This window comes from Amborella trichopoda, chromosome 1 (assembly GCF_054954075.1).
Source record: "Amborella trichopoda isolate Santa Cruz 75 chromosome 1, AtrichopodaSantaCruz75HAP2 v2.0, whole genome shotgun sequence".
Taxonomy (NCBI): Eukaryota; Viridiplantae; Streptophyta; class Magnoliopsida; order Amborellales; family Amborellaceae; genus Amborella; species Amborella trichopoda.
Genome location: NC_142336.1, coordinates 36,956,812 through 36,981,440, shown reverse-complemented (window position 1 = coordinate 36,981,440; position 24,629 = coordinate 36,956,812). Strand labels below are relative to the sequence as shown.

Genomic DNA, 24,629 nt, shown 5'->3' with positions numbered 1-24,629 from the left:
GAGTTGCAATGCGAATATAGAAAATCAAAGCTGCATGCACAAGCAATAACATCATACCTGAATCTCATTGAAGGAACTCAAGTTTTTGTATTTCTCAATGAAATCATCCTTACTCTTAAACTTCTCGGAATCAAGGAAATGTAATAGGGCCCTACAAGATAGTGTAGCAAACATGGTCAGAGGATTAGTCATAAGACCAAAATCAATGGCAACTAAGGTAACAACTACAAATAAATTAAACGGCATCTATAAAAGTTGATATCTGTTGTGAAGTTTTTACTGCATATACAGTGATAGAATAGTACATAGTTGAAAAGAACAACAAAGCACTACAGAATGGGTAAACAATCAGGAGTGGGTCACTCAAATTACTGGTCATCTTGGACAAATTGGCAAAAAGAAGAATCAAAATAGTTTTTTTATTTTTGGGTATATTTTTCTTCTTTTCGTTTTTTTTTTTCGGGTGGGGGGAGGTGGGGGGAGGTGGGGGATAGAGAAGCAAAACGAAACAACACGTGTACGGGGGAGAGAGAGAGAGAGAGAAAGAGTGAGATAGAGAGAGAATATCAATGGGCAAAAGAGAAGATCGGTTCAAAATTCTAAGGAATCTAAATTTCCAGAAGCAAAAGCCCAGAGGATGCAGCAGGCTGTGCGGGCCAACAATGGAAGTTCTACAAAACAATTAAAGCTTTCTAAGAGTTATAAAACTAACAAATGACTAAAAACTGTGATAGTATTTAAGAACAGGAGAAATGAAAGCTGTATTCACGATGACAAATGAAAACCTACCTATCAATGTACTGTAACATTTTGTACTCATACATAACCAATCAACATTCAAGGAGAAAGTGCGACTGGATCAACTCAGACTTTTGTTGACCATACTGTGCATTAGTGTCTTCTAATAATCTGCACATCAGGGTCTAATGTTATCGACTGCTCCTCAAGGTCCGTGGCACATTGCCGAATTTCAGCAGAGACACCACCAACCACGGTCACTGAACCAAGCCATGATAGCAACAGTCACGAGGCTAATTTTTATTATAGTCAATCCGTATTGTTCCTAGCCAAAGTCAGCCCCAGACTAAGGCAAGCCTAACCTTCTATGAGCACAGACAAGAAAAATGGAGAGAGACAAACATATAAGGCATGCATAAAGTGAAGAAAAGGGACTCAAATGGCTCTTATTAGCTCCATATAATTGCTCACATTTAGCCACGAATGCACCTAAAGGGTCTGGACAAGGGCTTTATATAGCCCCAACTATGAACTCACACACACCAGTTGTTTCAATCGAGGTCCGTACCACCACTACTACGCACCACCTAGTGAGGGACTAAGGCAGTTGGAAGCCCGTGCCCCACCATCAATGGCCTGCACTCAATGGCTTATAAAGGGGATTAATGGTTTAGTTGATCCACTTCATCGATCATTGCTAGTTTACTACACCATCCGTGCCAATTCAAACATGCATGGGCATTACACATCCATTCATGGTCACATAGGCCCACTACATGTGCACTCACCCTCTCTTAAGCCTATGGCTGCTACATAAGCCCATGTCTAGGGAAGTTACACAACTTGAATCCCACAATTGATCATTGTTGGTCAACTCACCTGCCAAAGCCAGGTGTATGGGCAGCCATGCCTCTTGCACATGGGTCATGTCATGTCATGTCATGTCCTATTAGGTCATTCTGGCCATGGGCCGACCAACTAGGCCTCAACCCATTGCCAAGTGGTCCACCAAGTCCTGCCATCTTAGCAATCGGTGTGCCATCTTGCCCAACGTTTCTCACCGAGGGTCTTTAGCGCCAGCCCACATGCACAAGTGAGCCGGAGCCTTATGTTCCATGCGTCACACCAGTCTTGCCTCCCATCGATGGTTGGTCAAGGTTGGCGGTACTCCCTCATATAGGTTTGTCGGTCTAAAGAACTACCCACAGGGAGATAAATAAATCCCCCAAAAGTAACACAAGTCCTCGCAGGATTTGTGGTTTCTTTGGTATTTGTTTTGTCACCCGGGAGGTTTCCTACCCCTCACTTTGCCTACAAGCATGATGCTGAGGAGGGGGGACTGACACCAAGGCATTGAATCCATCACAAACGCCAATCCAAGTCAACCCAATGAATTTTCCTTTCCTATTGTTTTTTGGCAGGAAAGTAAAGTACACTCAGTGAATTAGAGCATGAAAGAGAGAAAGGAAGCTTTTCTATCGTAAATGTCTAACATGTTATGATCCCATCAAGGTACTCAACAGTCATCACATAACATTTATTCTCATGCACTTCAGAAAAATGTCGTTTACCATTTTCCACATCAACATTAAAAAAAATTCCACGAAATGGGTCAATCCCCAGTCCAAAGTATTGCAGATTTGAGTGTTTAAAGACTAGTCAAATATTCTAGATACTTAAAATCTCAAGGTCATATTATGAGGACCATTTTGCTTAGCAACAAATACCCACTACAACCAAACTGAGAAAGTTCAGAAAAAAAAGAGAAAAGATAAATTTGCAACAAATTTATCTGCAAATCTGCATTTCCTGGATGCAATACCATGAAATTAACAAGGAAATAAGTCTAAGAATATATTACACTTTCTTAATAGGAAAATCATTTTACTCTGAGATTTGCCAATGCTGCAATTTGTTTCATATTTACTAAGTCTACAATTTTCACAACCTCGGTGGGACACAAAAATAATAAGAGCAATGCCAAGAAACCCGATGGTTACAAAAGTATGGTTTTGTTGAATTAAATAGTGTAGAAGTTCTTCCAAAAGAATACATTAACAAGATCAAATACAAAGGGGCTAATAACAGTGAAAAAAAAATAACTGATGAATACATAAAAAGAACAGGAAGTTTAGAAATATCACCAGAGCTCTTCTACACTGTTCTGTAGTGGAGTTCCTGTGATCAGCAACTTATTTTTTGTGGAAACTTCCTGGGGCAAAACCAACGTCTATACAATTAGCATTTGTTAAAGAAACTCTTGCAAATCACCATGGGACTACTGACCATGATGAAAAGCTTTCAGTAAGATGGTACATATGTGGGACAGTAACATACTGAGAGTGTTGTATATAATGAAGCTTCACTATTTTTCAGCCGATGTGCTTCATCCACCATGAGATAATTCCATCTGATCTTGGAGAATACTGCTTTGTCCTTTAGTACTACTTCATAAGTAGTCAATAATGTGTCCAACTTAATATGGCGACCTGTCTTTTTATTTGTGTAGAATTCGTATTCTTCACATACCTGACATCAGAAAAAAGAAAGGAGACTCCATTACAGGTGAGCCAAAGAAAATACCCATACTTGATAGTATTGGTTTTCAAAGAAGCAAGGTCGACTACTCCGTATTTCTTAAAAGATCATCATCAGGTATTGTTGTCCTTCTAATCTATGTGGATGACATCATTGTCAGTGGAAATGATATTAAAGGCATTGAACTTATTAAGAAAGAACTGAACCTGAACTTTGAAATGAAGGATCTTCGAGAATTCAAATCTTTTTTGGGAATTGAAATTCATCAGAATGAAAAAGGCATTGTTCTCACCCAACACTATCAGTAACACATAATTTTCAAAGGTTTCCAAATAATGATCTTTGTTGGGGAAAGGAGACGTCACAAACGATAATCCAAAAAGGTATTTCCTGATGGAACTACAAAAAGGACAAGGTTTTGAGAGAGTTAAAATAAGATTGCCAATTGGAACAATTGAAACTGGAAAAGTATTAACACACGTTCAAACACGCATCTGATTCATTCAACACTGACATTTTTATTCTAAAAATTGTAACCAGTGAATTAAAAATCTCCGTTTCTCAGTTAGACTTGAGTTAGATGCCCTGTACATCTAACCAATAATCCATATTCAATCCCATTTTGATCGATTTAAACACAAATCGATCACTGCTACATCCAAAAACCATAATTCTGATCAAAATTTGCATTTCCGCGAGACTTTTGCGTAAAAGGCTCACCTTTTATTAGCCCTAAAACCTATTCCCCCTCTTTTGCAATCTCTCTCTCTCTCTCTCTCTCTCTCTCTCTCTCTCTCTCTCTCTCTCTCTCTCTCTCTCTCTCTCATTTCGCAATAAAATCATATACAATTTGATTCAAAATGTTGGTAATGGATCTCTCTGATAACAATTTGTTGGATAAAAAAGTAACAGAGAAGAAATTGAGAGTCCTAATCTTGAGGGTTTCTTGGATCCGAAATAAAAAATCCGCAATCTCTCTCATTTTTCACCAAATTAAATCAAGGTTGTCCCACAATTTTCCTACCAAAATGATGTACAAAAGCCTTTGACATTTCTTGTTTTTTTAGACCTTTCTTGCTGCCATCTTCCCAAAGTGTTTTTTTTATTTTAATTTTTTATTTGATTTTGATTTATACCTCCTTGTATATGAAACAAAATAATGGTTTTCCATCTTTGATTTTATATTTTTCTTTGTTTTTTGGCCATTTTTCTCTATTTTCTCAGTTTTTTATTTTTAAAAAAAAATTTGGCCAAGCCGGCCAATCTAACTTGGCAATTTCGATGGTTCAACTTGGGCCTGTGGTCACAAGTTCCACCCACCGGTCTGATTTTTAATACGCAGATCCCACCATTTATTATGCCATTGATTATGCTATTGAACAGCTCATAAAGCTGATGATTCAGCATCCTTGTGATTTTGTGGTAGATAAACTTATTTTTACTCCCCTCTTTTTTTGATAATGAAAAAAAAAAAAAAAGGTTGTCATTTTCTTTCTGTGAGCAAATATTACTTTCAACGAAGCTTGACCCATCTCCTTTAGAACTTCAATGGTGGACTGGTCAGAATATCTAACCGGTGCACATGTTTCGTAATGAGATTGAAGAGCATTAATCACCAACACAGAAAAAAAAGTAATAAAGAAAATTATGACATGGAAGAGTCTTTTGAATCCTTAGGGTAAAATGATGTACCTATAAGAAAACCAACAGTAAAAAAATGAAGCTAACCAGAAACCCAAGGTGCAAATATCAAACTCAGTATAGCCTTCATTTCAGACCAGTATTGACTTATAAAATTGTGGATGTCATGGATTAGGGGCTGCATTCAATTACATGCCGTGTAGTTGACAGAAAAGGGGGATGGGACTCCTTTTTTAGTAGAATGCAAGATGCTGCTAAGTGCACAGGTTATGAGATTGTGAGTTCCCAAACACCTAGCATTGATCGCCAACACTATCTCATGCATTATGCACCAGACTCCATTCTGGAAGCTTTCCCAAGTGCAGCTTAGTGATATAAAAAGGGGGGAGAAATAAAAGACAATTGATCTCCCCAAAAGGATGTAGGAATTTCAAAAACAAATCCAGGACAAAATTAGAATTGAAACAAACATGATAGAAAGAAAATATCTCATAAATCTATGCTAGTCACTTAACAGGGAAGCATATGCAAGTCTCTCACAGGTACACATATCATATGGTGACACCTCTCTTTATAACTTCCCTAATTCCCAAAATACACTCTAAAACCAAAAATAGCTATCCTAATTCAGAACCAAGCAAGAGATGGAAAATGGGAGTTAATTAACTACTCTTCAGTTCCCTCTCTTCTATATCACGTAAGTTTTCTCTCTTGCTTATTGCCCCACGCATAGCACAGGCCACAGGCTAGTTGCAAATAATAAAAGGCATATCAAGGTTATACATTTGCATAAAGACCTTCAAAGAACAATCCCAAGTTTCCTTGAAAACAGGAGAAAGGGCCCCTGGGATTACACAACTCATCCTAAGGAGTGGATGGTATATTTACACATTTATGAACACATTTTGGTGCCTTAGAAATAACAAAGCTTACACCTAATAATCTGATGAATAGTATTGTGTCTACCAACATCCAAGACCAACTATTCCACAACTACCCAAAGAAACAACCACTTGGCCGTTTCTTTTCAGTAACTGTTCTATGGAAAGGCAGGACCTAAACCAGTACAAAACTTAATTTGACCATCTTACAATATCCAGGGAGTAAAATACAGTCAAACGTGACATAAACTGTAACACCTCAAGGAATCACATTCAAATGAACCTCGAAACTCATATTGCATCACATTTTTCACTGACATTCATATTCAGATTTTAAAAATGAGCATAACTCACCCGTCTGCTTTCACGATTTCCAACGTAAACGACTACATTCATTTCTGGGAGCCACTTTCGAAATTCCTTAGCCCAGTTTGTCAAAGTTGACAAAGGGACAACTACAAGAAACGGCCCATGAATTTGTTGAGCATTCTGTGGAAGAAAAGCTCTATAAGTTACCTAAATACATCCCATAATAAAAAAGCAACTATATTAGCCCAGTTTGTCAAAGTTGACAAAGGGACAACTACAAGAAACGGCCCATGAATTTGTTGAGCATTATATGCAAGAAAATCTCTATAAGTTACCTAAATACATCCAATAATAAAAACGCAACTATATTAAACAACAGAAGTACCTGAAGAAAACCAAGCATTGAAACTGATTGAACAGTTTTACCGAGCCCCATCTCGTCAGCTAGAATGACATTTGTATCATTCCTCCAACTGTACTGGAAATAACCAACTGCTAAGTACATTTTTCTCAAGAGACGAGGTCAAAATATAGACACATGTATGCAGACACCCACATAAAGCTATATTAGAGAGAGAAATAAGAAAAGAAATTTTTAAACAGGCTGCAGTGATACTAAACAGCTCTCAAACTCCATGTTTTCCCACTTGAAAGTTGCTCGCGAAGTCAAATTAAGATGGCGAAATAGACAAGAAAATAGCTACCTGTTAACCAAAAAGTTCAAGCCTTCAAGCTGGTAATCACGAAGGGTACCACCTTTCAACCATTCAGGTTGTTCAACAAGCTTGCGCAGACTAGCTGAACGGTGACAGAAAGGTTTTGAAAAGTCATTTGACAATCACATTACATAATAAGCAACATCTTTCAGCAATTATAGATCCAGAAAAGACAAACTAACAGAGGAAATAAGCCATGAATAGTTTTTCTGAAAGCAAGTGGTGAACTTTGAAAAGTAAAAACCAATAACATAGATGTAACAGCGCAGAATGGAAACAGTAGAACATTTAATATGATACAATTTTTTCAGTATTGCAAAAAAAAAGAACATGCCCAGAATCTGGGCAGGCTTCAATCATAACCAGATAGCCATTGGAAAGCTCCCAAAAAGGTTTTTTTGTTTTTTGTTGAACATTAACTCCCAAAAAGTATATCAACAAGAAGAAAAAGAATCTTGAATCTATCACAAATCAAAAGGCTGCGAAACATCCTTTTTTTGCGCTCAATTGGGGGGAAGATTTTTACGCTCAAGCCCTGGTCAAACGTAGATCACATTAAGATTAGAACTTCTAATGGGTCAAATTGCCTATAGTTGTTCCTAAAAAAAAAGAGCGAGGGGGGGGGGACTTGGATCACCTAACCTGCAAACCCAAACACTCATTCACCATGATGCAAAGTACATGCTTATCATGGCACAATTGGATATACTTTATTAAACAAGAGATTAAGCATCCATAATCAAATGATTCATATACTAGTTATCCTACCCGTAAGGAAATTGATAAAGCAAATAAGTAAAAAGGGTAGACCTTTGCTTTTCTTCCTCTGGCCATCCACCATCTTTCCTTGGACAAACATTGCAGCCTCACGGGCCTGGTCAGAACATATAAATGAGAGACTCCAGAGATCTCAAGGAATCACATAGTTTTGAGCATTCAATGAAGAGCTAGGACAATATAAGCAAAAATAACAAAGCAACTTTAGAAAAATAAAAAGTAGTACAAAAGAAGACAGTCAACCATTTAAAAACCAAGCCATCACTGATCAGAAAAGATCTTTCCTAGATAACATCAAAAATTTTCCTGGTATATCAATGGTGTCCAAATCCACAATCTCATTCTTGCAACATCATGAGCCTTCCCATTATGCTGTGGCCTCAAACCACATCAGAACTTCCCAGTAATACCAAAAACAAAAATGAAATGACAAAGTGGAGCATCGTATATTTAAACTCAATTATCTGTTTTTGCAGTGATTGGCTAATATAAACATTGACAGGGTGAACTAGAAGCATGAAGGCCCCATAGAGTGAAGAGAGAGGAACTTAAAAATTATGAATCAAATGAAATGCAACCAAACAACTTCCCACAACAAAAAGGAAGGGCAGTAAACGATATTGGCCAGTAAGAGGCAGCATATCCCTATGGCTTGTTCTATATAAATAGATAAGACTACAGAAGAATAGCAGAAATAAGATTACAAAAGAATAAAGCACTTGTACCTCTGATAGTCAACAGTTGGTAGAAATCCAAGTTTCAACAATCAATGGGTTCTATTTTTTCCCATCTTGTTAAAAGTCCAGGTCATGTTTGTGCTGAAGCAACTCATAAAGGCGAGATTAAAAACTAAGAACCACTAAAAAAACTCAGGTATAACATATCATCATCATCATCATCTGAAGCCCCATCCCAACTAGAACAGGTATAACATACATGATATTTGTTGTGAATATATTCCTATTTTCTTACTACATCTTATGAATCCAGACAAAATATACCTGGTTAAATCCTCACATGCCTAGAGAAAGCCCCAACTAAACCCACCTCACAATGATATTAGTGCTCAACAGTCAACACTCAACACATATCAACAGAATCAGTTTGACCAGTGGTTTAAAAAACGGATCGGTGACTTGGATCGGGCACTCCAAAAACCCATCCGGATCTGTGAATCAGCGATCCGGATCGAGAATCGACCAGCTCGGTCGAATTAAGCTTTAAAACAAATCCAAAAAAATTATTAAAATTCATTATAAATGTTGCCTTTTAGGAATCCAATAAGAAATGACGGTACTACATTGTTAACTTTCATTTTTTTCATCATTTTGTGAATAGTGAGATGTTCTTTCCCCGTATAAACTTATGTTAACTACTTAATTTACATCACACAAAAGAAAAATCAAAGAATTATCATGGACAAAGTATATAATCATACATGGACTACAATAAAGAGTAGACTAAATCGATAAAAAAATGGCCACTAAAATTTTGAATTGGCGGAAAACCCTAATCCGCTAAAAAAACCCAAATTATTACAACCTAACTAACTATAATCCAAAATTATTACAACTTAACTAACTATAATATTACATACTGAAATTAAAATTGTTGGTTTACATTTTATAATTACTTTGTTATACAAATAATAACAAATCCAAAATATTTTATAATATCATCAAATTTAAAATGTATTATTGACAACGCTAAGAAAAATAGTACATTACATGATTTATAATGCAAAAATTAATAAATAAAATAAAAGATTTAGTTATCAATGTAGAAATTATTAGAATGTGTACCAATTTTCAAAATGACACTTTAATTTTCAAAATTTTAAATTTTTAGATTTCTAGAATAAATTTAGTAGAAGAGATTGTTAGTAAAAAGAGAGATTTCAAATGGAATAAACCAGTGGTTTAAAAAACGGATTGGTGCCCTAGAGTGTATCATGACAACCTAACTAACTATAATATTACATCATTTATTCCTAGGGTGAATTAAGAAATACTTGTTGTATTTACAATAAAATATCTTTTATTTTTTTTGACAATAAATATTTGTTGTATTACCTTTTTTTTTTTTTGCTAAGAAAAATATGATACTTGTTGTATTACTTTTTATTTTATTTTTTGACAAAAAAATTAAGAAGATGTTGTACTACATTTTTTTTTTTGTATTATCTTTTATTTTATTTTTGACAAGAAATACGTTATATTACTTCCTTTTTTTTTACAAGAAAAATAATAATAATAAGACAAGAAATACGTCATATTACTTTCTTTTTTTTTTGACAAGAAAAATAAAAGATGTATTATTTTATTTTTTTACCAAAAATGCTTGTTGTATTACCTTCTATTTTTTTATTTTTTTCCTTTTATTTTTTTTACAACATGATTTTTTTTCATCTATTTTTTATTTTTTTCCTTTTATTTTTTTTACAACATGATTTTTTTTCTTTTACATTTTTTAAAAATAAAGGCCCAAAGGGGCACGGTGGGTGATAATCTTGAATTGCACACGGGAGGAATTGATGGTGGGAAGCGCAGGCCATAATCCTCAGAGCTAACCTCCTCCACCAATTCGTCACATTATGCTTTCAATGTTGTAATAAATATTTACCTTCTATTAGTTATGCAACTCTAATTTTGTCCCACATCGAAGGACGACAACACTACAAAGCTCTATAAATAAGAACATAATAGACAAATATCGTGCATGTGGAGGTACGGGGACGATGTGTTACGCGTTATTGTGGCTCGGCACGCGTGAGGTGGGTTGCCACGTGTCTGCTAGCTAGATAACCCTGCGAGTCTACTATTGAGAATCGAGGATATTTTGCCAATTTACAACAGTAAATCGGCGGGAATCGGCGATTCCTCTCTAGACTCGTCCGGTTTCCGGTGGGAATCAATGATTCCTCTCTAAACTCGCCCGGTTTCCGATATTGCGAAGGAATTGGCACGGGCAAGCCGATTCTCGTGTCGACCCGGGCGATTCCAGGTTGACGCGCCGATTTTTAAACCACTGGTTTTGACTAAATCAAAAACATCAGTGACTGACTGGTATTGCCATCCATGTTTTGGATGGCAGAATAAAAAATATGAGACTTACTAAAAACATAGATCGCCAAACCAGCACTCTATTTATAAGTAAGCGAAATCAACATTAAATTCAAACATAACAATACTGCTTTCTAGTCCAACCAAAGATACTGACAAATTTTTGAAGGACAAGTGCAGGGAGCAAAATAGTAATTTCACCCAAGCTAATAGTGAACAAAATAAAACTCAGTCCTTATATGAATAATGTGTTTCGAGACTTGTATGCATGTGAGTTTTGCAAAAGGGTCGTACTTTGTACTCATCAATTGCATCTTGAGCAAAGGCAATATCAGTATCCTTCTCCCTGCAATACAATGACCCAAAAGCAATCAAAAAGGATAAAGGAATTTATATGATAAGGGCATTAATTGACCCAACTGAAAAAATCAAAATCCATCATCTAGGAGCTAAAACCAAAGCAATCACAAAGAAATGAAATTGCAGAACATATCAAGAATTTCTATGTAAAACTACCAGAGATAAACACAACCCTTCTAAAGATAAAGAGAAAAAAGAAAGAGGCAAGAGAGGAGATTGGGAGCAACTATGATATAATAACTCTGTGGAGTACACCCATATTATTTATTATCTGCATATAAAAATGAAGGAGGCAAATACCAGGTGGCTTCAGCATAAGAGAGCCCCCGCCACTTGACTAAATACTCCTGAACCTCGTCATCTGAGCCACTTTTCATTATTCTATCTGCAAAAACTCTTTCCACCTGATATTTCATACAAAATAACAGATCAATTCACACACATAAGAGACTAAACAATTACGCCAAAAAAACTAAATCAAACCTGACTATATTGCTTGAGTAGGTCTAATTCCATTTCCTTGCTCACATCATGCACCTCAACCTGATAAATTAGAAGTGAAGAGAAGAATAAGCAATTCAAACGAGGATGGGAAAGACAGCAAACATCATTTACCGTCACACTAATCATCAAACCTAATCAATTCCCCCTTCACCTCCAGCCCAGAGCAAGATTTCACATCAAATAATACTTAACAAAGTGCAAAAAGTGATCAGAATTCTTAAAGCTTCGCTTTGCATTCTGACAACAGAGAGACCCCATCAAATGACAAAACAATGGCATAGAAAAACTAATGGCACTTGCACTGTCAATGCATCAGCTAGGTAATTCGACTCATACAAACTACATAAATGTCATGTACTGAAGACAACATAAAACGAAACTGTAATGATGTAGCATGAAAAAGTGCAAGTCATACTCATAACAACACAGCCTACTCAATGATACACAGAGCCAAGTAACGGAAACGAAGAAGACAAGTGGGCAACAGGGAGAAGAATATGTTAAATAAAGTGTCTCCAAGAGACTATAGTAACAAAGAATAATAGGCCCCGAGATCACTCCAATGATTCCAGCATAGGAGACTGGGATACGGCATCATATAAGCTTGAGCAGCCTCTCTAGACTAAAACTTGAGCAACACAAAAATCAGAAACTTCGACAGCATAAAAGCTAATCAATTTCAGAAATAAAAGAACTCAACAAATCATTATTTCTCTGGTAAGTCAGACTATGTTGCATGTTTCCCTCACCAATCATGTGATGCTTACAACCTCCAATCCAAGAAAATGTTCGGTCAGAAAATACCTCCTCACGGGACAGCGCCTTCCTGTATTTTCTTTCCTCTTTCACCCTTTTCATGTAGTTTAAAACCTTCTTGAAACCACTGAGCTGCAAAATTTAGCCATGAGAAATGACAGTAAGAATATTTTTTTTATTATTGATCACTAAGATAAGTACACTCCTCTAAAGATTCAAAGAACCAATTCTAGCATCAAGATTCAGCCACGACCTTTCATGAAGAGCAAGAACAATCCATGCCTTGGAAACATCAATACAAAAATTTATGGACAAAACTTAAGTAGCTCACTTGTTTAAGCTCGGCGAGCGATTGCCACTGGCAATGAAGGTGTGACTGCCCCTTCCATTTTATAAAAAATTCCACTTCATCCCAGTCAACATCAGAGTCCAACAAGGAGCTTGATACAACTGGCTGTATTGAACGATTGTTCATCGAGGCATCCTGAGCCACTCCCTTAGGCTGGTGCCATAATACTTTTTCAATTGCATCGCCATCCTCCTCTTCGGCATCCTCTTGGTAAGCCTAAATCACGAAAAGAAAATAAAATAGACTTCATATATGAGACAAAGAAAGTCGAGATGCATACTTCTACAGCAAAGAAAATGAATATCAATTGTATAAAACTCAGAATTGCTCATCACTTCTCCCAATTATTTTGTGGATTTCAAATCAAACAAGCCATAAACATGAAACATCCATGTCAATATAGGTTACTTCAGTTTAAACCAGCAACTGATTTGAAGGTTAATCACAACCCCATTAATGCTTCATGATCGTCACGACAAATTAATTGCAGATTAGAACAACACCAATGGAGAAACTGCCATGAGAAGATTACCCAATTATTCTAGATTCAAGAGCAAGAATACATGAACTATATTTAAAATAAAATGGGTACAAGACCCTGGCCCTGTCAAGACTGTTCAGTTTGCATCATTATGAACATAAAGAATAAGTAATGTGACCACCCAATCTATGTATAATACGCCCAAAAATGTATTATAGATAGAACAAATAATTGGTTGCCATGGAGAACAGTTTCAGCAAGGCCAAGGTAGAAGTACAAAATCTGCTTCATAAAATCTACTATTGCGCTTCAAAGTAGGATGCCCAAGGTGAAAGAACAAGTGCTTGGTACACTGTCAGTAGAATACATTGTTTCACTCTGATGGGCGTCAGAATGTGGACACGACCATGAGACCAGGTAACTCAAGAAACTTTGCATATCTGGGTGAATAAAATAAGTATCAGGATGCATTGCATCAAATAGTCAACAGATCTTTCCAGGATTTCAGGAAAGGAATTACTGTCTATAGAAGAGTATTGATATCGTATATAACTGACAGGGAGGTCCTCAAGTGAATCATTGGCAGAAACTTCAGAACCAAGGAATGAATTTGTTGAAATATATGCAGGTCTGGAATAGTGACAAATTCTACCAATGAATTTCTTTAAAAGGTGTGAATTTCTTTATGGGTTTTACAATTTAATTGTTACAATAGGATTTTATATAGAAAGGTCACATATTTTCTCTAAAAGGTACATCATACAAGGATTACATATAAAAGCTTATTAAGAAGCAAAATTGTAGATAGACCCCTAGGAGGACACTAGAGCAGAGAGTTCACAATTCGAAAGTGAGAGGAGAGCATATTTTAAATATTTGATCGTATCAAAGATATTGGTTTTGTCAGGTAACCTTTTTTTTTTTTTTTTAAGGAATGGTTTTGCCAGAAAACTTGATAATCCAGAAATGAAATTGCAGATGGAACCTTTAAGAGGGGGTTAGAGCACAGAGTTCACATTCAATAATGTGAGTAGAACAAATTTTAAATATTTGTCCATCCAACCATCCAGCAGCATACCAAAGATGCGCTTTTTGTTACAAACATTATTTTTCCAGAAGCAAACTCTAGACTTTAGACCATAGGGGTCTCTTGGGCAGAGACACTACAGGAATTTCTCTTCAAAAATAATACATAGATGGCAACTTGAACTCGATTAGCAAACATCCTAAAAGAAAGACCGTAAACAGATAACAGGTAGAGTCGCAGAGAAAACCTCAAACCTGTCAAAGATGTCCATCATAACAAAAACAATCCAACACACCGCAACATATTGGACAACCATCCAGAAATTCATCAGTCAAATTGACCCAACTTAGACCCACAAGAAGATCCAAGTATTGAAACCAAAGCAGCCAATAATGCACTTTTTTATAGTTCTCCCTGTTTTTTTCTCGCCAAAAGAAATTAAGTCTCCTAAAAATAAAAGAATAATAATAAAAAGAGACCAACTCATTGCCCTGCTATTAGTTTCATTTGGACTTATCACCCTGGTTGGAAGTAGTCCGCAAAGATATAGGGACTTATGGCCTCACTGAGGATATGGCCTCTAACAGAACAGAATGGAGAACCAGGATTCATGTAGCCGACCCCAATTAATTGGGAAAAGGCTAAAATGATAATGATGATGACCCTGGTTGTGGACCACGCCCTTTAGAAGAGTCTTCTTATTTTATGAAATTAAAGGAGGAAAATAACAAAACAGTCACTCGTGCACTGTGTCACAGCTTCAAATCCTATCGCCAACCTACCCAATGACATTTAACTCACGCAAAGAAACATCAAGTGAAAAAAGTGGCAAATCACAATACTGTGGTTTGCTTAACGAATTATAGAGCAGGGTCCACATAAAATAATTCCAAGAAAACCAAGCCAGGCATATTGATTTTTTTTATGTTTCAAAAACTCAAAAGTTCTTTGCATTAGATAATTTTTAGAAGTTGTTAAAATGACCGATTAATGTCAAAAGTGGTGCATCTTAGTGCATATAATTGACATATAACTAAGGAGCAAGAAATGAGTGGCATTGCATCAACTTTTTTTTTTTTTTCTCAAAACCTGGCGTTCTATCAATATCCCTTCATAATGCTTTTCGTACATCCTAGACAGTCAGCCCTCCAGCCATGTCTAGCCCATCATCTTAAGATTTAGGGGTCCATTAGCTACATCCCAGTAACACATGTCAAACAATATATCGCTCAACCAAAAAATCAGTATTAATAGTGTTTTGGTCCAAAAATAACAGAGTGAAGAAAAAGGGTCAAAAAGAACAAAGCCCAAGAAAATTGTTGAGTGAAAAAACATGGATGGTTTGGATTTGGCTCAAAAAATGGAGTTTAAAAAAACAGGTGTATGCATGTACATTTCTGTGTATATGTGTGAAGAGGAGCAGTCAACTATTAACTTTCAAGGAAAACAAAGAATGCCATTTCACAATGTAAGCAATCAACTAATATATTATTATTAGTGCAAAATATCCCATGAGCTATGACTAATCTGACAAAAATAACAAAGAATAATAAACTTAAGGTAAATTTTAAAAGTCTCTTTGGGAAGTTCTTTAAAAAATTAAAAATATGGTAACATTTCATTTTCTTCAAAATATCTACTTTTTTTAACTTATTTTGAGAAGCACTCCTATAAAACATTTTTATAAAAGTCCACTCTAAATGGATTTTTTTGAAGAATGGTTTAATCTCAATTGGTTAGGGAGTCGAGTGAGAGATGGAGTTCCCCTTGGTGTTCTCTGCCATTCTTTTTTTATCCCCTAAAGTTTGCATCAAATGAATGAAAATCTGCAGTTGTAAAGATTACCACAATTGAGTTTCAAAGTGGAATAGTATGTTCTATGCTCACCACACAGCTCCGTAAAAAGTTACCTTTTCCAATAAAATGCAAATAGCAACTGAAATCTTTTGAATGACAGTTCATATCAAATAAGAAACTTTGTATTATTGAGATTCATATACATGAGTTAATAAATAACAATGATATTCAATAGAAATCATGCAAGATAGAAAATTAAAGAGAATGACCGAAAGAAAAAAAAATAAGAGAGAAAAAAAAATAAGAAAGATTAAAAAACAGACAGCAACCAAACAAAATCAGGGGAAGCAACAGTCTTCCCAACCTGGATAGGGAGAATGGGACCACCTACTTGCTCCCATTTCTGACATTTGAAGACATGGGAAGAAGAGATAGGATCTCCTTCAGCTGTTCTGAACATCACATAGTGATATGAACTCATCCTCAGGGATAATCTCTCACAGCGAACCCCACTGATGATATGGAGTGTATAACCTTCCATGATCAATGGACCTGAGAACTTCTAATCATGTGTGAAAAGGACAAATGTAAATGACAGTGGTCAATGAGTTCCTCCACCTCCCGACAGAAGAAACGAACATTAGGCATTGGAGGTGTATCCATCGTAAGAATGTTATCTAAGGTAACCAGACAACCAAAGAGAATTATGACCGCTGCTTTGATACCCCAGATCCAGAAAAGTCTCAGAAAATCATGCCCATTTCCCCAAGATCATCTCTTGGGAAGAAGGTGACTAGAAGCGACACAACCTGCAAGACTTCCAAAATCTCTTATAAGACTTCTAGGATGATAGCCTATTCCGGCTTCCATAAGTGCACCATCTCAGGTTCCTTCTAAAGCAGGAAACCACACCACCCATGCCCCCTCCTCTCCAGGCAGTCCAGGGAAAAATTTCTAAGCAAAAGCTAAACTGCCCAAATGTAGAAAGCATGTAGCCAAAGCTCGCATTGCATCACATATCTCTCCCCCAGGGAGGAAAAAAGAACCCAAATAACCTAAATTCCCATGTTTTAAATTTTACTGAGCCCAATACACACCATGTAATCCATTTTGAACTTCTCATCTTAATACCATACAACAAACTTCATTTTATAATCAGGAAGTATTTAATCACAGAAAGCAATAGCAACATCACATAATTATAGTTTCAATTACCATAGACAATGGAACAACACAACAAGAGCCATGCAGGTATGACCACGACACATAAGCTAGCCAAAGCATATATAATCTTATAATCACATAAGCATCAGGAAATATGGATAAACAAAGATGAGGCCAACCTAGGCACCTTGTGGATCACCTTCAAACTATCAGTTGAACTCCATGTAAATGAAATAGTACCTAGAGCCACCAAATGAAATTAATGGAGTCCATTCCAACAACTAAGGCCCAAAAGCATGCTATAACCAATGTCTACATCAACCTCAGGCCTCAAACCTAGAGCATACAGGATTCCTGAAGGATTTGATATAGTATTTAATTGCAACACCATTCTTATCCTTAAAAGGCACGCCTCAGGATTAGTAGACAGGGGAACCCCGAGGTTCTGATCAAAGATCAATTCCAATTACACGATCGGTAGTCAACAGTTCATAGATGATGTATTCTATTAGGGTTACATCAGTAGATCAATAAAACTTCAATGAATAACAACGGTTGGCACCAACCATTCGCCCCTCGATCCTCCACCGACACAATTGTTGAATTCTCACAGATCAAAGCCCACCATTAGCATCGTTCTATTGGGAACAGCACCGCCCAAAAGAAAAAAGGAAACAGCACTTTCAACAACCTCATTGACGTCACAAATGGACCCTTGTGTGACTGTGAACTACTCAAGAAGTAAACGGGCAGATAATTCCATTGTAATTTGGGACAGATCATAATGCAAGGACAACTGTTGCATGGTTTTTGTTGCCCCTCTTGGAATCACATGCACTTCAGAAAATCAGAAACAAAAAGCCATATGATCCATGTTCCAGTTAGAAAAACAGTAAATCAACCATCCGAACTGTGTTACCCTCATTCATGTTGGTACCAATTACAATGGCCCCAAAGAAAGCAGAATCTTAAAACATCATGAAGTTTTCACCGTGAATTATCATTTCTAAATCACTACCCTGACTAGCTATGCCTTGAGTTCAAGTTCAATTCCTACCACTGAACCACTCCCACCCCCAAAAAAAAAAATATTATCATATCCAAATCTAGAAAATATCACCAACTTGTTACATTCTCACGAAAAATTAGTATCCAGTAAAGGAATCAATCATACAGCATGCCATATTTGAAAAGCATGATTGAATGACACATTACAAATTAGTCAAGAAAAAATGTTAACTTCTCATTGATCAATCTTATACTTCACCTGTAGAAAGCATTCTTTGTCTTTTTTTTTTCTTTTTTTTTTTTTTTTTTTTTTTTTTTTTGGTTAATAAGTGATTCTTTGTTTACTAATGTTATACTCGATTTTATTTGATGGAACCTTTCATCCCATTAGTTAGTTTGGTAAAACGTTGGGCCAAGGATCCCATCTATGCAAGTTGATCAATGAATCATGTTGACTTCAGGCTTGTCCTTTATTACAATGTCTAATTTTCTACAAAATTGAACACTATATAGCACAAACTTGTTCTTAAAGAAACGTCGCCCCAAATTGCATTTCCAATCATTGTTCCATTGACTGTACTCACATTTTGCACTTCCAAGCAAGAGAGAATGGTTTTCACTTGCAGAGGAGCTACAAACTCAAAACCTCCTCCTCCAAGCAATTACATCCTAAAACTAGTCCATTCCATTGAGTATAATTATTTCTCTGTACATGCCACAACACTATTGTTGAATTAAATTATCAAAGAGAACACTAATTGTCATGCAATCATGGTTAGAAGATTAATTAATCAATCAATCATCATAATTGATAAGCATTGCGAATAGACATCATTTAACGTTTAAATTTGCATATAATATTAGACCTGATACAGTGACTAAAAGTAAGATGTCAACCCACAAAATCATACAAGAACACAACAAAAATCAGAGGTTCAAGGCAGAATTTCATAATTCAGCTAGCTGGAATACGCTCATGGATGGCAGCAAGGATAATGAGACTCAAACCGCTACTCCAATCCCAAAGAAACCTAGGTTTAATTACTTAAGATAGAAAGGAAGGATTAGAGCAGACAATAACGGGAGAGTTTCATAAACTTTACAGGGGATGGAGATTTTGTAAGCAAAGCAAGCAGTCAGTGGTCCAAGAAAAAGAATGAAACATAAATAATAAAAGAAATACCTTTGGATGATTTTTCATCTTACTTTCATCTTCTTGCTCACTTTCTTCACTTTCAACATATGAAACTTTCCGAACTGACCTTCCTGAACTTCGCAGTTCTCGATTCCGAGAGGTGCTGTCAGCAGGTAAGGTAGGCCTTCCAAAACTTTTCTTGCGGCCATTCAAAGCCCGCCTTCCCTTATCATCAAAATCATCGTCACTATCTTTCTCTGTCTCTTGTGCAGATGACTCATCCTCCACAACATATGCTTTCCCACGTTTCTGACGAGCAGTTGCTAAAAAAGATTTCGGTTTCCTCAAAGAGTGCATTTTCTGTGCGCCTTTACGTCGTCTACGATGGGAAGTTCCCATATAATCCTCATCACTTTCATCAGAGACATCAACATTGTCATCTTTATCATCTTCAATGTGATCGTCACTTTCCCATCCTTGAGCCTATAAGCAAAATAAATGGAAAATGTGATGCTTTTGAGGTTAGTTCATTAAAACAAATTTGGTCGGTAAGAAAAGAGTGACTTTTCCTGATAGAATACATTGGGAAAAAGGACTCAACTAGGGGAGGTAATAGCATAATATGCTAAAAACAATGTAATCACGTACAAATATTCAACCAAAACACATTCCATTCATATGCCAGCTCACTTACACTTTTGAAGAAACAGTAGGTGGGGAATAAGGCGATGAATTTACTCAGAACTGCCGAGAGCCATAAGAGTGTAAATACCCCCTTCACACATGTTTTGCTTAGTTGTAATGAAACTCTTAAGTAGATTCACAGTAAAATAACCTAACCCCATCTATCAGTCATCAAAAAGAATAAATAAAATGAAATAACAAGTTTAAGATCCATATAACTTTGTGACCCTAAGGAATATGCTGCCGCACGCATCAAGATTATGATTCCGAGCTAATTCTTGTCTGTGAAGAATAAGCTTAAGTAGATACAAAAAATAAATTTCAAATTGTGATAGAACTAAAAAAAATCCCAAAAGAAGTATGATACCCTCAACTCATAGCACAAGGAGCAAATAATGCAAAAAGTTATTCAATTTCATCAAGTGAGTCAACTAGAGAAAATCCCCAAGAGAACATCAAGAGAGCAGTATTAATAAATGTCTAGAAACAAGCATAAATTCCTAGGCAATCCATTCACAGTGGAAAGAAAAGAAATTCAATTTTTTTTTAACGTGACACAAAAAAAATAATCTCTAGTATCCAGTTGCGATCAAATGAGATCTTACACTAACCTTCCGCATACAGACCCTTCTGCCACCATGTTGAGGTTTAAAATCCACATCATCCAGCTCATCATCTGCACCATGAGGAAAAGAAAAGTTGGCTCACAGTTAATTTTTAGACTATATATAAGCACACTGAAATGGCAATACATTTATGTACAAAAAAAAGTTAAATATCAAAAGAAATTAAACGCAAGCACCTTCTTCTTCATCTTCCTCTTTGTAATCATCATCATCACCATCATCACCATCATCAGTATCATCATTGTCATCATCATCACCACCATCATCATAATTACCATAGCCACCATCGTAATCATCATCATCATCATCATCATATTCATATGCCTTCCTAGACTTTAAACTCCTTGAGGTATTCCTCTTAACCGCAAGAGACCTCCCATTCGTACCAGTATTTGTTACCTTAGAACTATTTGATGCTCTATAATTCAATGACTCACTCTGCTCGTCTCCATCCTGCTCGTAATAATCATCAGACAACATCTCATCAGCTGGGACATCAACTTGGCCCCTATGTCTCTCACCACCATCCTTCAATCCACCATCGAGATCTTCCAATTCCAGTTGTTCAGCTCCCCCAGCAGAAGTGGACCCTTCATCTCCTCTCAAATCAGAATCCATGTTTTTTGAGTCCCTTCCAGAGTCAGACTCTTCATGATTGAACAGAACTTGACAATCCTTCCAAAAAGAGGAGCCCCATTTTCCAACTAGGGCTGATCTTCTTCCTGGTTGCTGAAAATTTTGTGACCTCTTTCCAATAGTATTATTACCTAAGTCGACCTGAACGTGATCATCATCTCCCACTTCCTCCTCACTTTGGTACCTATCATCAGCTTTCCCCACAACATCCTTGTCGCTAGAACTTGCTTGCACCTCTCCATCTCCAGCTGAACTAGGGATGCTTTCATCATTCTTGTTACTTGGGTCATGACCTTTTGCGCCTAAGAGGTGGTCCGAGTCGATTCCATTGCTGCATTCTCTGTAAAATGCCATTATTTACATGGAAGCGCCGAGAGTGTAAGAAACCCGTTGCCTGAACTCTCCTCTCACCCTAGAGATGTAGCTTGAAGTGTCTTCTGCTCTCTGGTTGTAAAAAGAAAATATAATGAATAATCTAAGTGCTGGCATGCAGTTGAACAACGAATTGTAAAACTACTTATTCTCTTACCTCCAAGCAAAAGATAGTAATAACAAATCAAATTCAAAATCTCATCGAGTTCAAAAGTGACTAAGATAGATCAAAAGATAGTAAAAAACTTAATTAGGAAGTTCCGTTTCCAGGACAGTTGGGATATCACACTAATAAAACAATTAAGCACCCTAATGAGTTATGGGTCATATAGCACGACACATTAGTCACAGAAATGGAATCATCACAGTGATATCATCATCACGTCAAACCCTAGAGATGTAGATTGAAGTGTCTTCTGCTCTCTGGTTGTAAAAAGAAAATATAATGAATAATCTAAGTGCTGGCATGCAGTTGAACAAAGAATTGTAAAACTACTTGTTCTCTTTACTCCAAGCAAAAGATATGAATAACGATTCAAATTCCAAATCTCATCGAGTTCAAAAGTGACTAAGATAGTTCAAATAATAATAAAACACTTAATTAGGAAGTTCCGTTTCCAGGGTTGGATAGTTGGGATATCACACTAATAAAACAATTCAGCACCCTAATGAGTTATGGGTCATATAGCACGACACATTAGTCACAGAAATAGAATCATCACGGTGATATCATCATCACGTCAAACCCTAGAGATGTAGCTTGAAGTGTCTTTTGCTCTCTGGTTGTAAAAAGAAAATATAATGAATAATCTAAGTGCTGGCATGCAGTTGAATAACGATTTGTAAAACTACTTGTTCTCTCAACTCCAAGCAAAAGATAGGAATAACAAACCAAATTCAAAATCTCATAGAGTTCAAAAGTGACTAAGATAGATCAAATGATAATAAAACACTTAATTAGGAAGTTCCGTTTCCATGGTTGGACAGTTGGGATATCACACTAATAAAACAATTCAGCACCCTAATGAGTTATGGGACATAAAACAGAAATCGAATCATCACAGTGGTATCATCATCACGTCAATGGGTTGGACGGTGATTATGGTGATGGTGTGAGAGTAGTCCATACACTTCTTAATGACAATGTTATCAATGAACAACTTTAACAAACTACTAGCAAAATAAGGTCAAAATATTGCCTTTTGTTTTTCAAGTTAATTATAGTAATATGCATTATAATCAGACCATTTTGCTGCCTAAGAAATCATTCATTTCCTTTTGAAAGCTAATAGAGACAATAGGTCCACTTTACTCCGAATATTTGTTATGTGAAACTACCATTCCTTCAGGACAATTAACCACAAGTGGCCAACTGCATGCCCCTGGCATTTAAGGCAAATGTGCATACACTTAAATTTTGAAGCAACAAGACATCTATGTGTTTTGAATTGCATCATACAAGCAGAGCATGCAAATTCACACAAATAGAAACTAGTTAACCCTGAAATTCCAGGAGCTTGCTGAATTCCACAATCAAGTTTTATGAAAATTGAGAGGAAATTAACACTTGGGCAGTGAACTATCCCCATTATCAAAATCAGCAAATCCCAAAAGCAATAAGATTTCCAAAATACAGCTTCAAAAAAAAAAAAAAAGATTTTCAAAATAAAAAAGTATATAGATGGATGAAAATGAAGTACTCTTACAGTAGGTATCCACATATGATCCTGAGATTACAGTTTAATACCACAATTCTTAAGAATATTGAAACTCACTTATGGGCTGTAAACCATCAGATTTTAGAAGTCAATAAATGGCAAAAGCCACGAGTTTTCCAAAATGAGAAAGCATTTCAATGGGTTCAACGAAAAAATACTCTCTAAGCCTATAATCCAAACATGAAAACATGAAGTTACAGTTCAATAACCATTAATTATCAAATTAATTCAAAAAATGAGAGATGCCACAGCCTAAACAAACTGACTCACTAAGAATAAGGCGGTCTGAAAAGATCAGACAATCCATCCAAAATAATCAAAGAAAAGGAAAACAAAACAGAACCCAACAGAGTTCTCCTTTTCAATTAATACCAACAAAAAAACTAAAAGCAGCAAAGCATGGATCGAAATAAGACAAATTGAACATCACCCCCTACATCAAACGGACAACAAAAAAAACCCTAATTATAGTCAAGGAATCAAACCCTAGAACCCAGAAATAGCAATAAACAAAGTTCAAATCGAACCAGAGGAAATCCTTCTCTCTCTAGAATCCAACGTGCAAGTAAATGAGAGAGAGGGTCTTTCACAGATGAATCCCAAGATACATACCCAAGATAAGAAGCCATCAACAGGGGCAGAGGGTATTGAAATTTCCGGAATGAATCCGAGGCCTCGATGCCGATAGAGAAAATCTGTAGAGAGAGAAAGAGAAAACAAATCGGTAGAAAGAGAAGGGGTGACCAATAGGCCTTTTTTGGTCGCCAGAAAACGATTCAGAGATTAATCCCGATCACTTTCCAGCGATGAGGTGATCACTATCAGGCGATGGAAAACGGAGGTAGATTTTTCATCGACGATGTCCATGAAATTGAAGTTTTTTTTTGTGGAGGCTTGGATAGACAGAGGGCTATTAAAGGAGGGAATTGCAGAGCTTTTCCCAAACACATACAGACGTTATATATATAGAACCCCTTCCTTTCACATTCTCTCTCTACTTCTCTCTCTCTAAAATTTCTTTATTTCTTTCTCCTCACGATTTATTTCGTCCCTCGCCCTCGGGCAAAAGAGATACTTCCAAAGAATTTTTTATTTTAGATTTTAATCAATTTTGAGATGATATTTTTTCTAGCATGCAGAGAGAGTTGAATTTTTCTTGTTTTGAGGTTGGCCTAGGTTCAAAAAGGTTAAATCCCAAAATTTGACTTCCAAAAAATACTTCTGGCTTAAACTTTAATGGAAGGAACAAATGGACAGTATGTTCCTACAGGAGCATCATATCTTTTGGCTATCTCTCTCTTCCTTTTAAAAAATGTGCAGCATGCGGTTATTCAGGTACCCTGTTTATCA

At 36.3% G+C, this 24,629-nt stretch overlaps 1 protein-coding gene across 2 annotated transcripts in view; it reads right to left on the bottom strand.

Annotated features, from left to right (window-relative positions):
- The window catches only part of CHR5 (chromatin remodeling 5), a 34,678-nt gene extending 10,303 nt beyond the window's left edge, over positions 1–24,375 (bottom strand). The window contains exons 1-16 of one of the 2 annotated variants that reach the window (XM_011624653.3): positions 23,892–24,375; positions 20,730–21,633; positions 20,539–20,603; positions 19,292–19,726; positions 12,614–12,847; positions 12,331–12,414; positions 11,506–11,565; positions 11,323–11,426; positions 10,957–11,008; positions 7,634–7,697; positions 6,812–6,905; positions 6,493–6,580; positions 6,153–6,287; positions 3,076–3,267; positions 2,883–2,950; positions 58–151 (exon numbers count right to left, since the gene is read on the bottom strand). In XM_011624653.3, the coding sequence (XP_011622955.1) occupies positions 58–151; positions 2,883–2,950; positions 3,076–3,267; positions 6,153–6,287; positions 6,493–6,580; positions 6,812–6,905; positions 7,634–7,697; positions 10,957–11,008; positions 11,323–11,426; positions 11,506–11,565; positions 12,331–12,414; positions 12,614–12,847; positions 19,292–19,726; positions 20,539–20,603; positions 20,730–21,543 (2,583 nt within the window). In that variant the 5' untranslated portion in view covers positions 21,544–21,633; positions 23,892–24,375. The remainder of the gene's footprint in view (positions 1–57; positions 152–2,882; positions 2,951–3,075; positions 3,268–6,152; positions 6,288–6,492; positions 6,581–6,811; positions 6,906–7,633; positions 7,698–10,956; positions 11,009–11,322; positions 11,427–11,505; positions 11,566–12,330; positions 12,415–12,613; positions 12,848–19,291; positions 19,727–20,538; positions 20,604–20,729; positions 21,634–23,891) is intronic. The other variant, XM_088863835.1, reaches the window with a different exon arrangement.
- Between the last annotated feature and the right edge of the window lie 254 nt (positions 24,376–24,629).